At 42.0% G+C, this 13881-nt stretch overlaps 1 protein-coding gene across 1 annotated transcript in view; it reads left to right on the top strand.

Moving 5' to 3' along the window:
- Positions 1 to 2187: 2187 nt before the first annotated feature.
- The window catches only part of Dnaaf11 (dynein axonemal assembly factor 11), a 111306-nt gene continuing 99612 nt past the window's right edge, over positions 2188 to 13881 (top strand). Inside the window, exon 1 of the mRNA XM_052747916.1 lies at positions 2188 to 2291. Coding sequence (XP_052603876.1) covers positions 2282 to 2291 — 10 coding nt within the window. The 5' untranslated portion in view covers positions 2188 to 2281. The remainder of the gene's footprint in view (positions 2292 to 13881) is intronic.

The raw sequence follows: 13881 nt of genomic DNA, 5'->3' as shown, positions 1-13881 counted from the left end.
TAGAAATGGAGAAGGTGTAGCTCTCAGAGATGGAGTCGCCTGTCCAGTGCCAAGCAGAGATAAACATGTAGATTTGAACCATATGTCTAATGGCAGAGCTGTTAAGCTTTGCACTATTTTGTTCTACTGAGAAAGTCCAAACCCAAACCAAATGACAACAAACACCCCAGGGAATTGAGAATTAGACATATTTGTAGAGGTAGTACATGTCACCTAAATTTATATTTTGAGTGCCATTGGGACTTCTCCCACTAAGGGGGCATGGTGCCTAAAATCCTACTACTCCAGGTCACTTCTTTTGGCTTTGCCAGTGAGGTGCATTATCTCTTACCTACTATCTCAGGATTTACTGTTCAAAACCCCTCTCTGCAGTCCACTCAAGGCCAAACTGATGAACCTCACCTGCCTTTCCCTCAAGCCACACCTTTTGACTTTCTTGTCTCTGCCACAGCCATACCCTCGTCTATATCTGGCCAAACTTGATAATGGCCAACAGCAAATGCTGAACAGGCACCTCTTGAAATCATAAATTTCTTTGCACTTAGCAGTGTTCAATAAATCTTTTAAAATGTAAACATAATACACAAATCAAGAACTGTATTAGTTTACTGCAATTGGAATTTTTTTAACCTTTTACAAATTGCATTTTTGCATTTTTAAAGCAAATAGAGAGTTATATTTACCTCTGCAATTATGGCATACATAAATTCATTTACTAAGTTGTAACACATTAAATGTATCTGAACATTTGAGGCTGAAGGGTCAATCTTACCCAACTTTTCCTAAAGCCTTTGGACACTTGTGATGTGGGGCCAGAGGAGATACCAGGCATGCATTCAGGGCTGTAGAAAGGACTCTATGCTTTACAATTAAAAGGGTGGTATGTAGGGGAAGTGGGAAGAGATAATGGGTGGTATGTTTAGAAAATATAATTGTAGGAAGTGAGTGAATATAGAGCTATGATTTAAAAGGTTGTAATTTAATGGTAACAACTAATCTATATTGAGCTTGTTTAAAAACTGTCTTAAGTTCTTAAACAATAATTAAAATCAAAACAAACGAGACAGTCTTTCAGTTCAGATATCTTGTTTAAGCTCCACAAGATTTTTGTTTGTTTATTTTGGGTTTTTTGGTGGCTTTTTGTTTTGGGGAGTTACTATTTGTCTTACAGACACGAGGACGGATGCTAAAAACGTTTAAGGTCACATCTTTATTAAATATAGTGGATGAAGGAACACTAGCCCACTCAAGCATGTGACTCTGGCAGGCCTTGTCCTTTCCCGAGTCCCACTGCCTTGCTAAAAACTGTTAGATTACATTCCTAAAGCTAGCCACCAAGGTCCATTCCCTTATTTGGCCACTTCTTTCTCCTGAGGCTGACTGCCAAGGTCCAGCTATCCAAGTATTGAAATCCAGCAATCAGAAGCCCCCCTTGTCTCACCTAATTAACATGGCCAATTAAAATTAAACACGTCATCCTAACACAGGGTTTCCCTCTTTACCTTTATAAACCGTCCACAGACAGACTGTACCAAGTCTGTCTCCTCTCTATCCAGAGGCTGTCCTTTGTTCCCCTGGGACAAACCCTCCTGCCTGCTTTCCTTCATCCCTTTCCCTTGTCCCCTCCCTCCTTTAGCAACAAATCCTAGCCTATTCTGCACCTGCAAGGTCATTTGCGGCTGTTTTCTGCCTGAGTCAGAAAGCAGCCACATTAACACATGCACACACACACACACACACACACACACACACACACACACACACACACACCAACGTTTAATAAAGGACCTCTCTGTGAAAACAGGTGTTTGGGTGTGTGGTTTGTGCCTAATCCGGGGGATTCCCCCCTCTGTGCGGGAGTTTCCTTCAGTGGGGGGTCCGAATCCAATCTTCCTGACTGTGCACAAGTCAAATAAAACAGATAATTAATAGAGATCAGGTAGAAAACACGGAGGGGACAGACCCATTAGGAAGGAAGAGCTCCCTGCGATTCTTTGATCTGGGTGGGCAACTGACTTAGAGGGAAAACAGTCCAAGGAGAGTCACAGGTGGGGACAAGGAACAGGATTAGGCCAGGGTCAGTGGCGCTCCACCTCTGCTGTCTTTCCTGCTTCTCTTTGGAGGTCAGGAAACTCAGCGCCGCCTGACCTCCTGCGGCCGCCATAGAATCCCCCGTTGCCATGGCTCCCGGATTGCGTCCACACACACAGCCGCTGCTGTGAGGGCTGAAGGGAATTCTGCGGTCTCTGGATTTCCCTGACCAGTGATCCAGAAAAGCACCATGGGCCTGAGTAAGCGACCCCTCCAACACTCAGCACCCCCTCCCCACTTCCAGCCAAATCTCCCCTCTCCTCACCAGGCAGGGACAGCCTTCAGGTACCTAAAGCTGCACCAGGCTCTCTCTGAGTTCTGCTCAGGAACCCTCAGGTCCCCCTCAAGACCCCTCAGGTCCTCTCAGGTCCCCTTAGGACCCTTGAAGTCTCACCGTGACCTCTCATTATCACGTAGTCGCCCCCCCCCCCCAAAATCCTTTCAGGAGCCCTTGGATCCTATCAGGTTCTTTCAAATCCCTCAGGTTGCATCAAGTTCCTTCAGGTCCTCCCAGGTTCTATAGGTCTTCTCAAGCGCTTGCCATGTTCTCCACCTGCTCCCAGCAGCTGGCCAGTCTGTCAAGTGGGCGCCATGGAGAGAGGGAATTCAGGAAGACCTGGTGGGTTATTCTCAGCACATGGTTGGTTAGCTGTGAAGTCCTGGGTCACTCCATCTGTATGCCACCACTTCACTAAGGAAGGTACAGCTGCCTAACAGGAGGAGAGCACCAATTCCAGAGTCATGGTTTGACACATGCCCTTCCCCCATGGCCACCCTAAGAGCTCTATGGCTTTGCTCTGGGACCTCACCTTTGAGCCTCTGCTTCCTCATTTCCACTGCAAAGCTTTATTATATAGACTTAGTAAATGTGAAAGTGTTTATCTAAAACTATTATAAGTGTCTGCAAGGTGATGGGATGAGCAGGTATTTTTAGATTAGATTGAATCATTCCCATTATCAAGACATTTTTGTTGCTGACAAATGGCATTTTCCTACAGTTGCATCTAACATGCCATTTATCATTGTTAAAGTGTCATAACATTTGTGTATATGTCTATTCATGTATATATGTGTGTACATGGAGTCAGGAGGTTGGCATTTGGTGTCTTCCTCAATTTCTTTCCACCTTATTTTTTAAAGTCAGGATCTCTCACTGGAAATAGAGCTCACCTATTCGGCAAAACTGGTTGATCAATGAGCTGGAGGGATCTGCCTGTCTCTGCCTCCCCAGTGCAAGGATTACAGATATACTACACTGGTTGCTGGTAATCAGGACTCAAGCCCTCACACTTTACCAGTTGAGTCATCTCCTCATCCTTCATAATTAATATTTTTCTTTAAGAGACTGTACTTGGGGCTGGGATATAGTTCAGTAGTACAGCATTAGGAAGTCTCATGGAGAGAGAGGAGGAAAGAGGTTAGGAGGGAAGAAAAGAGGGAAGGAGGGAGGGAGGAAAGAGATAGATAGATAGATAGATAGATAGATAGATAGATAGATAGATAGATAGATAGACGGATGGATAACGAGAGAGAGAAAGTGAGGATGAGAATGAGAATATGATGGTGGGGTTTCTTTCTGCCCTGGAAAAAGGTGACAAGATATCACCTTTATAAGCGTTCAGTTGAGAAGCTGTGGGGTTTTCTTCAGGCACCTAATTGGCCATGTAGGAGTGATGGAAGAGAGTGGCCTTAACTAGAATCCAGTGAGATAAATGACAAGTGCCCCTCCCACAAGTATTACATATGCCATGCCTGGTTCAGATGTTTTCCACGAATTTCCCCCGCCTGTTTCAGCAATGTTCCAAGACAGGGAACAATGACCAACTTACCCATTTTTTAGGGGAGGTGACTGAGGCAGAGCTGAGAACCACCTTGACAAATAGCCAGTTCCAGGAACCAAGCAAGGCAGAGTGAAGAGATTTGAGAGTTTTTATAATGCTCTCCTCATCTGTGCTGTTTAGTGTTTGTTTGTTTGTTTTTCAACTTAATGCAAGCTAGAATTGAGGTACATTTGGGAAGAGGGGATCTCACTTGAGGAATTGCCTCTATCTGATTGGTCTATAGGGAATTCTGTGGGGGTATTATCTCAGTGTTTCATATGAGAGTGCCTAGCCCACTGTGGACAATACCACCTGTAGTCCGGCAGTCCTGAGTTGTGCAAGAAAGGAAACCAAGCAGCTCACGGAAAGCAAGTTAGTAAGTAAGCATCGTTCCTTCATGTCTTCTGTTGGAGTTCCTACCTTCAGATTCCTGCGTCAAGCTCCCGGTCTGACTTCTCTCAGTGATAGATCGTGATCTTGGAGTTGTAAAATGAAATAAACCCTTTCCTCCCCAGGTTGCTTTTGGTCATGGTGTTTATCAGAGCAACAGAAAGCTAACTAGGTCACCCATGTTCTCCCTTGATTAGCATTTTTGCTTGCTAGCATCCTTTCAGTTTCCGTGAAGAGTTCGTGGAAACAGCCTATTTTTTCCTTAAATGGTTGGTAGGATTTATCTGTGGAAACATCTGGGCCTAAATTCTCTGTGCTAGAAGGCTTGTTACTCATATCTAGTTACTTAAGATGACCCACAGGTCCTTAAACTACCCTTGTCTTCCTGAGGGAGCTTGGTAGTTTTCATCTCATTGAATAATTTACCCATTTCACATACATTCTTGAATTTATTCTCATAATGATATTTATAATATTCTCTGTATCCTTTAATATTTGCACAGTAGATATTTCATCTCCCATTACTAAAATTGGCAATCTGTCCCATCTCCTCTTCTGCTAAATCAGAAGTTTACTAATTTCATTTTCTTAATTCACTGGCTTTGATTTTTACTATTTTTTCCTGATTTCTATGTCATTTGATTTCTGTCAGAATCTTTATTACTTTATTCTATTTTTAATTTGACTTGTACTTTTCCACATATCTTAAAGTGGAAGCTGATGTCTCTGCTCTATATCTTTCTGACCATGGACATTCAATGCTGTAAATTTCCCTCCCAGAAATGTCCTAGCTGCTGTGGGATGATCTGTATGTCAAGTGTGTTGCTGATTGGTCAATAAATAAATCACTGATTGGCCAGTGGCTAGGCAGGAAGTATAGGCGGGACAAGGAGGAGAATAAAGCTGGGAAGTGGAAGGCTGAGTCAGAGAGACACTGCCAGCCGCCATGGCTAGAAGCATGTGAAAATGCTGGTAAGCCACGAGCCACATGGCAAGGTATAGATTTATGGAAATGGATTAATTTAAGCTATAAGAACAGTTAGCAAGAAGCCTGCCATGGCCATACAGTTTGTAAGCAATATAAGTCTCTGTGTTTACTTGGTTGGGTCTGAAAGGCTGTGGCACTGGCGGGTGAGAGAGATTTGTCCTGACTGTGGGCAAGGCAGGAAAACTCTAGCTACAGCTAGCTGTGTCTCCGATGAGGCCATTGTACTCAAAACACAAATTTACCTTCTTTTTTGTTGTTTCTTGATGTCTGATGTCTTAAAAATAATACTTTCATATATCATGTCTGGAGTTTAGTTAGTGTAGTCTGGGAGTGTGAATCCTAACCTAGGACTCCATCATGCCTGGAATTTAGAGTCTGTCACTCTTTTATGATTTAGCCTGTTTCTGGTGCTCAGTTTTCTCTGAACCATATAGTTCAAGATGGACACCTCTTTATATTCTTCCATTCCTTCTTGTAGTCTTCACACTTAGCCTTTAATAGTCCATTAGGGTGTCTTTTTCTTTCCTTGGTAGTTGTGTTTAGTCAGAACTCTTCAGTGCAACTGTCCTCTAAATGACATGCCTGATCAGTCACATACACTATTGTCTTCCCTTCCACTGATATTCCATCACCGCTCAGCACCAGATAAATTCTCAACCAATGCACAGCAGTTGTGAGCCCAGCACTGCCTGTGTCCCACTGACTGCCAGTAGTGGTATCCATGTTGCCATTTTGGTAACAGATTTGGTTTCAAACCCACATCTTACCTAGCACATGCTTTCATGGACCACTTTGGGTATCAATGCTTTCAGGTTGGGCTTCCCAAGGAGCAGAGTTTTGATGTTTATCATGCTAGAGATTTATTCTGCGGCATTATTGGGGTAGGTAGAAAGCAAGTTTAGGCAGGATGGAGAACAGAAGCCTAATATACTCAACTCCAAGGGCTCCAAGCTTGGAGTCGACCTTCCGACTTGCGCACACTATGATCTTTTGGGAACAGACATTAGCTGGGGTGGGGTGATGTTTTTCAGCTAAGGCAACTGGAAGAAAGGAAAGTATGCAGCTGAGGATGAGCTGCTGGCAGAGCTCCCAGCAGCTGTTGGAATTAATCTATTAGTTTTGAAGGGGAAACCAGGCAATGTATTGTGTTATCCAAGATGGCCCAGGGTGCCCTTTCCTCATTTGCTTGACTGGCATACATCTACACACATTTCAAGGTTCAGGCCTCTCCTCCGTGCATCCTCTTCTGGCCTCTCTTCTTTGACTCCGTAGCACAAACCACATTTCCTGAGTTCTTCTGTCACAGTGCTTTGTGTTTTTTAAACCACAGTCACATCAATAGAACTTAAAGGTATCACTGGATTAGGGATCAGTATGTTTCCTGATGTCCATTAAATCTATAGGAAAAAGAAGTGTGTGTTCTCTTAGAAATGTTATCTTCTAAATAGAAAAATATTTAGATACTATGAGAGGAAAACTACATATTTGTAATCCTGTGTTTCTATTAAATATCTTTTATTTCATGTATATAATATACATATATGCCCATATGCATATTTGCAAGGTTTTTCAAAATGTTTGAAAAATCTGTGAAATCTGCTGTGAACATATTGGTTGATTTTAGTGTAATCCAGCAAGAAAGGTAGAGCTGTTTTTGAAACATTATATAAAACATAAAGGAATGATCTGGATGTGATGGTAGAATACCAGCCTTTTCTTGAGAGGCTGAAGCAGAAGGAATGCCATGAGTTTGAGTCAAAACATTACATAAAACATAAAGGAACGATCTGGATGTAATGGTAGAATACCAGCCTTTACTCGAGAGGCTGAAGCAGAAGGATTGCCATGAGTTTGAGGCGAGCCTGTACTACATAACGAGTTTCAGGCAGCCTCGGCTGCAATATAAGACCCCGAGTCAGACAAACAATCAAATCCTAAAAGACAAATGCTAAATTGTGTGCTTTGGAGTTTTGTTAAATTTTACTGAGTACCTCAAAAATCATGCAGAAGTAAACTTATTGGAACATGCTCTCATAATTCAGAAACTTTATTCTGTTGCACATAGAATCGTTACAAGGTTCTGTGGGGGGGGTGTGTGTGTGTGTGTGTGTGTGTGTGTGTGTGTGTGTGTACATGTACACATGTTTGCATGTGTGAGTGCAGGTGTGTGTATGCCATAGCACGTGTATGGCGGTTAGAGGACAGCCTCAGATGTTGGACCTCATCTTCCACTTTGTTAAAGACAGGTTGTCTTTGCTGCTTGTCAGGCTAGCTGGTCTGGGTGTTTCCAGGGCTGCTCTTGTCTGCATGCCCCATCTGGCTGTAGGAACAGATGAGAGACGTGTGCTATTTCATTTAGTTCTGGAGATTCTAATTCAGGTCCTCATGCTTCTGTAGCGTGTGTTTTACCCACTCAGCCATCTTCTCAGGCTACACAAGGTCATTGTGCAGATAAATGTTAAAGAATTAAGAGGCACAGGCTGGCTAGTCAATATTAGTTCAGCCTTTGATTCCTCAGTGCCTGGCTTTAATGAGATAAGTATGTTAGAGTTGCCAGCATCCTTCATTGATCTCTCTTTCCCACAGCCAAGCAGGTATTGGTTAGCCCCTCCTTTCAGTAGCACGTTTTTAAAGTTTCATGTGAGTTTCCTATTTTGTTGCTTGTGGTTTTCTGAATGAGAAAGCAAAAGCAGCATTTTATGTGCATGCTCTCTATATCATCCAAATAGGTGTTGAAACTGTTGTATGATGAGTGTTTAATGCTACTGAGGAATTTTTAAGTCCTAGAATCATCTCATGTAAGCACAGTGCCATATTACTTGATGTAGAACTTTCTGGAGGTGGACAATATTGTTTGGAATTAGAGAATGCATAGTTTAAACTAGGTGGTGGATAAAATGGCAAAATCCTTCCTATTTAAAAGTGCAAAACACGCCGGGCGGTGGTGGCGCACTCCTTTAATCCCAGCACTTGGGAGGCAGAGCCAGGTGGATCTCTGTGAGTTCGAGGCCAGCCTGGGCTACCAAGTGAGTCCCAGGAAAGGCGCAAAGCTACACAGAGAAACCCTGTCTCGAAAAAAAAAAGTGCAAAACACTATCATCTCCATGTACCATGTAGATAGATAGATACTCTTGACATCTCAGGGGCTGAATCTAGATTTCACACTGATATTTGCCATTACAGGTAAGGCAGTGTTATGTAACAATTTCCTGAGTGCCATACCATAGCGTGCCATGTAGCAGTTGGCCTATTATAAGCCTATTCTGAATTTTGACTGGCTTGATCTTGTGCTTGGAATCACAGCTGCCCTAAATTGATGAGTACAACAACTCACCATGTCCAGAGGTCAACATTTTTCAGTTCCTCCTCCCATCCACTTGCTCCAGCTCTTACATTCTATCTGTCCCCCTTCTATGATGTTCCCTGAGTCTTGAATGCCCTAGTACATGGCCTCCCACCCATGCTCATATAGCACTTATTGGATGCAAGGGGTTTATTAACAACAAAAGAAGAGGGCATGAAGTTCTGAGGGAGTTAGATTAGGGGTACTAGGGAGACTTGGAGGTGGTAGTGGATGGGTATGATCAAAATGTATTATAAAATGTATGAAATTCTCAGTGAATACATAAAATATGTTAGTTTAAAAATTAATTCAAAAAGGGAAATTTCGAATAATCATAGTTTCTAACTTCCTTTGTGATTCTACACTTTAAATATTTCTAATGCCATACAGTAGTTGGTACTCAGAAACATTGTTGTTCTGAGCATAGCTGTGGGGTCTCTCCTCTCTGTGTGCTTACTTATCCATGCTAAAGGAGTTTCCCTCATCCTTCCCATTTAAACTGATAGTGAATTCTTACCATTTTCACTCTTGTGTTTAAGAAATAAGGATAAATATAATTTCTTCCTAATGTCTATCTATGATGCGGAAAGGGAAAATTTGACAATCACATGTTGATAGCCTGTTTTACTTATATATTAGGGCAATGGTATGACTTTCTTATATTGTGGGAGATGCAGCAAGAGAAGTAAGTACTTTTTGGGACCAGCAGAAACCTCATCTATGCACTATGTCTTCAGGGCTGGAAAAAAGTGGCAAAGACTTTTGTAGACAATTTTCTAAATGGTCTTATTAGATAAAAAATCATGGAGCCAAATATAGGGGTAAAAGCCTTAGAGATCAGGGAAATAGGAAAAGCCATCAGCCCACCTTACCTCACCAACTCTGCAGCTTCCAAATGTGAGCTACTTCCTGTCTACCCATGCCTTTATTGCCTTGCTGTTGTGCCCTCTCATTGGCTCTTAGCTCAGCTTCTTCACTTCCTTGTCACTGCCTATCTATACAGACCTCCAGGTCTCTATGGTTGGTACTGGGATTAAAGTTGTATGTCACCACACTTGGCTGTGTTCCCTAATATGGTCTTGAACACACAGAGACTCTACCTGATAAGTGATAGGATTAAGGGCGTGTGCTGCCTGACTTTTTTTTACTTAAAATGGCTGCCTTTCCCCCTGATCTCCAGGCAGGCTTTATTTATCAAAACACAAATAAAATATCCCCACAGAGTTTGAGACAGCAGAGCTGTGATACCTTTACAGCCAGGTTATCTGTGTGGGCCATGTAGGTACTCATGGATCAAGTAGTTCTTAAGATGCTGCCAGGGCTCCCATATGCACATTTAACTTGACCATGGGTGGCAACTCTCAGTGTTCAAACTAGTTAGGTTACGTATTTATGTGGATATTAAATGAAGCCTCAATCAGAATTTGGGGACAAGATAAATAATGGCCCATCAAGTTATAAAGCAAACTGCTTCATAAACTGCACCTTCCTCCTTTGAGAAGTATATTTTCATACAACCCAAAGAATACACTTAATATAACTTTTCAGACTCATGTGGGTCTTTGCTAGAGTGTGGACGCTCAAGGAGAGCAGGTCTATGGCTCACTCCCCACTTTTCTTCCTTCCCTGTCTATATCCCCTATTCTTTCTCCACCCCATGCACACTCAAGCCTATATATCAAATCATCCATGTATCTGACAACCAGATGCTCCTTGGAAGCTGTGGGTATTGGGGATGCAAACACTGTGGCATAGTCTGTTTTGGAAATGATCCTTCAAAGTGACTAGTGAGGAACTCAGGAGCAGATATGGGACTCATTGTTCCCTTCCTAGGCATGGTCTAAAGGGCGGGCATAATTTCTAGATGGGGACATCTTCTTCGTTCTTAGACTTCAGGTCTAATAGCAGCACAGCCTCCAACAATCCATCCTCTTTTGTGGGTTTTGTAGTCTAAGTCACAGATACACCATGAGGCACTTGAGAATCTAGTCAGAAGTGGTAAATAATTTTCACATCTCACTAAAATAGCTCTGATAATATTGGTTATACCTCTCAACCCATAACATAAATTGCATGTTTGCTAAGAGAATTTTTGTAGATTAGAGATAGAGGTGATGATTTTGGTTTATATAACTGATTGGTTATATTCTCAAGTTGGCTGTCACTACTTATGCATTGCCAGTTGATTTCAGTTATTGAACAAACATGGGGGACTAAGGGTGTATGTAGTTCCATGGGTCACGTGCCTAATGGCAGATGCCCCAGGTTTGACCCCTACCACAAAAGGCAAAAACCCAAAAACAAAATACACAGAAACAAACAAAATAACCCAACTTGGGGTGTGTGTGTGTGTGTGTGTGTGTGTGTGTGTGTGTGTGTGTGTGTCCAACATGAAGGTAAATTTAATACCCTATTTTAATGTTTGGTTACTAGGAAGGTTTTTGTTGTTGTTGTTGCTGTTGCTTTTGCTTTCTGGTCCTTTTTCTTAAATCGTTTGTGCAAGCTGGCTTATAAATGAGTAGAGACATTCCAGACATAGCAGAGGAATCCAGCAAGCCAGAACTAGTCAGGCTGCCCCTTTAGGCTCCTTTGCAATCCCTTTAGCCTTTCTATCCCAGGACTGGGTTTGCAGCCACCTCTGCCTGTCAGCTGAGGCAGCCCTTGGAGCAGCATGAACATTCATCGTGTGTAGTGTTGTAACCTCTCAACCTGAGTCCCCCACGCTATTCTAAAGAAATGTCATCTCAAGCCACCCTGTCTCCTCCCATTGGAAAGAACAGAGAGTTCCACACACTGCAAACAAGCAGTGGAGTGTTGTTAGTTGTTTTTTACTCTTACTCTTTTGGGGGGCCCACCACCCAACTCCCAAATAAATCACACACGGAGGCTTATTTTTAATTATAAATGCCTGGTCTTAGCTTGGCTTGTTTTTTGCCAGCTTTTCTTAACTTTAAATTATCTTGTCTAGCTTTTTCCCCTGAGCTTTTACCTTTCTCTATTTCTATGTACCTTTCATTATTTCTTACTCCATTGCTGGCTGTGTAGCTGGGTGGCTGGCTCCTGGAGCCCTCCTCCTTCTCTCCTCTCACTCCTAGATCTCTTCCTCCCAGATTTATCCTCCCATTTATCCTCTCTGCCTGCTAACCCCACCTATTTCTCTCTCCTGCCTCACTATTGGCTGTTCAGCTCTTTATTAGACCATCAGGTGTTTTAAACAGCTTCACAGAGTTAGACAAACACAACATAAACATAAGTAACACACCTTAAAATAATATTCTACAACAGTGGAGTTCATACATGTTTTTATCTTTTAAAAAGGCAAAACTCTATTTTTTAGAATGTGGCATGGGGGTGTGGCAGCTGATAGCGCATGAGGGACTTGTCTCAGCTGGACAAGTCCACACATTCAGGAGCCTGAGGAAGCTCCAGAGGTTCTTTTTTGCTCATGTAGAAGATAGTGTCGTACAGTGGTTAAGAATAAGTGGTCTGCTAAATTCAATTTCCTCTTTATTTAACTTAGAAAAATTTCTTCAAGATTCCAAGACTCTGAAAGTACATACAAAACCTCTATAAGTTTTCCATTTTTAATATACTATGGAATAGCATAGGAAGAATGGCATTTTTATGTCAGTTATATAACCAAGTTACTCTCCACTCAAACATTTTTGCACATGAATACAAAGATATCTAGGAACTTGGGGAAAAAAATGTTCTTTTTTGCCAATCTACAAAGTGACCACAAGTGATATTTATTCCATTGTCCCATTCCAGAAACTGTGGCACGCCATCAGGTGTTTCAGTGTTGGTAAGGAGGTCTTGATTGCTGGTGGCGGAAGTGTTAATCCCTGAAACAGACCCCCGTGGAGTGTTTCCAAGGATAAGCATTATGTCCCTGTGATGTAATCAAGGTGCTGTCCCTTCCAACTCCCACAGATACTAGTACTGGACTGCTGGAGCAAAGAAATTGTCTTTTGCTATGTTTTGATACGTTTGACAAAGCAGTCGCTTCTCATAAAGCACTCCCAACGTTTTGAAGAAATTTCACCAGCTGTTTTTGTTCTTTTGTGTCTCTGTAATTCATCACTTCACTTAAATCTGTTACCACAGAACATCCTGTGTCAATTGTAGTATATACCCAGATGCATCAACCCTATGTGGGTTAGTGTTAAAATGAGACACTGCTCCTATTTAGCTACTATAAGATTAAAAAATTAGTGGTTGAAGATGACCTGTCTAAAATATATCTGCTCAATTTTTAAAACATATCTAATATGACTACAACTTCTATTGTAATGTCTAACTACTAACCATCATTTCTTTTTTTTTTTTTTATTAATTTATTTTGCAATACAATTCAGTTCTACATATCAGCCACGGATTCCCTTGTTCTCCCCCCTCCCGTCCCCCTCACCTTCCCCTCAACACCCCCCCCCCCCCATTCCTATCTCCTCCAGGGCAAAGCCTTCCCCACAGACTGAGGTCAACCTGGTAGACTCAGTCCAGGTAGGTCTAGTCCCCTCCTCCCAGGCCGAGCCAAACAATCCTGCATAGGCCCCAGGTTTCAAACAGCCAACTCATGCAATGAGCACAAGATCTGGTCCCACTGCCTGGGTGCCTCCCAAACAGATCAAGCCAATCAACTGTCTCATCCATTCAGAGGGCCTGATCCAGTGGGGACCCCTCAGCCATTGGTTCATAGTTCATGTGTTTCCATTCATTTGGCCATTTGTCCCTGTGCTTTATCCAACCTTGGCTGAAGATGATGCCCCAACACTGTGGAGAAACCTCAGGTGACTGTCCAGGCAGCTGGCTGTTTCTGTCAACTCACAAATTTTTTGGAAGTTGCTTGCATGCACTTTCTGTTTTTATTTTTGTTAGCTAATATTATTTCCTTCTTGGGTCTCTGAGGGAGTTGAAGATTAGTTAGTTATAGTTGAAGGTTAGTTAGTTATAGTTGAAGATTAATTAGGATAGAAAGTGAATTAGATACATTTTGGACTTAACAAAATAGGATAGATAATGAAATTATTTTCTCTGAATTTGTCAAATACAAATGGACTAGACATTGTTTAGACATTTATTACTTGTATATATTGTATATAGTCATTGTACTTTTGTATATAGTTTTTCTTTTGTTAGTTATAACCTTTTTCTTTTTTTTCCTTTTTATTAAAATAGAAAAGGGGAAAAAAAAAAAAAAAAAAAAAAGAAACAACACAAATGGGGGGGGGGCGTTGGGGGGAAGGTGA

The sequence above is a fragment of the Peromyscus californicus genome, unplaced genomic scaffold (assembly GCF_007827085.1).
Source record: "Peromyscus californicus insignis strain IS unplaced genomic scaffold, ASM782708v3 Scaffold_20__1_contigs__length_68692818, whole genome shotgun sequence".
Taxonomy (NCBI): domain Eukaryota; kingdom Metazoa; phylum Chordata; class Mammalia; order Rodentia; family Cricetidae; genus Peromyscus; species Peromyscus californicus.
This window is presented reverse-complemented; position numbering and strand designations above follow the sequence as displayed.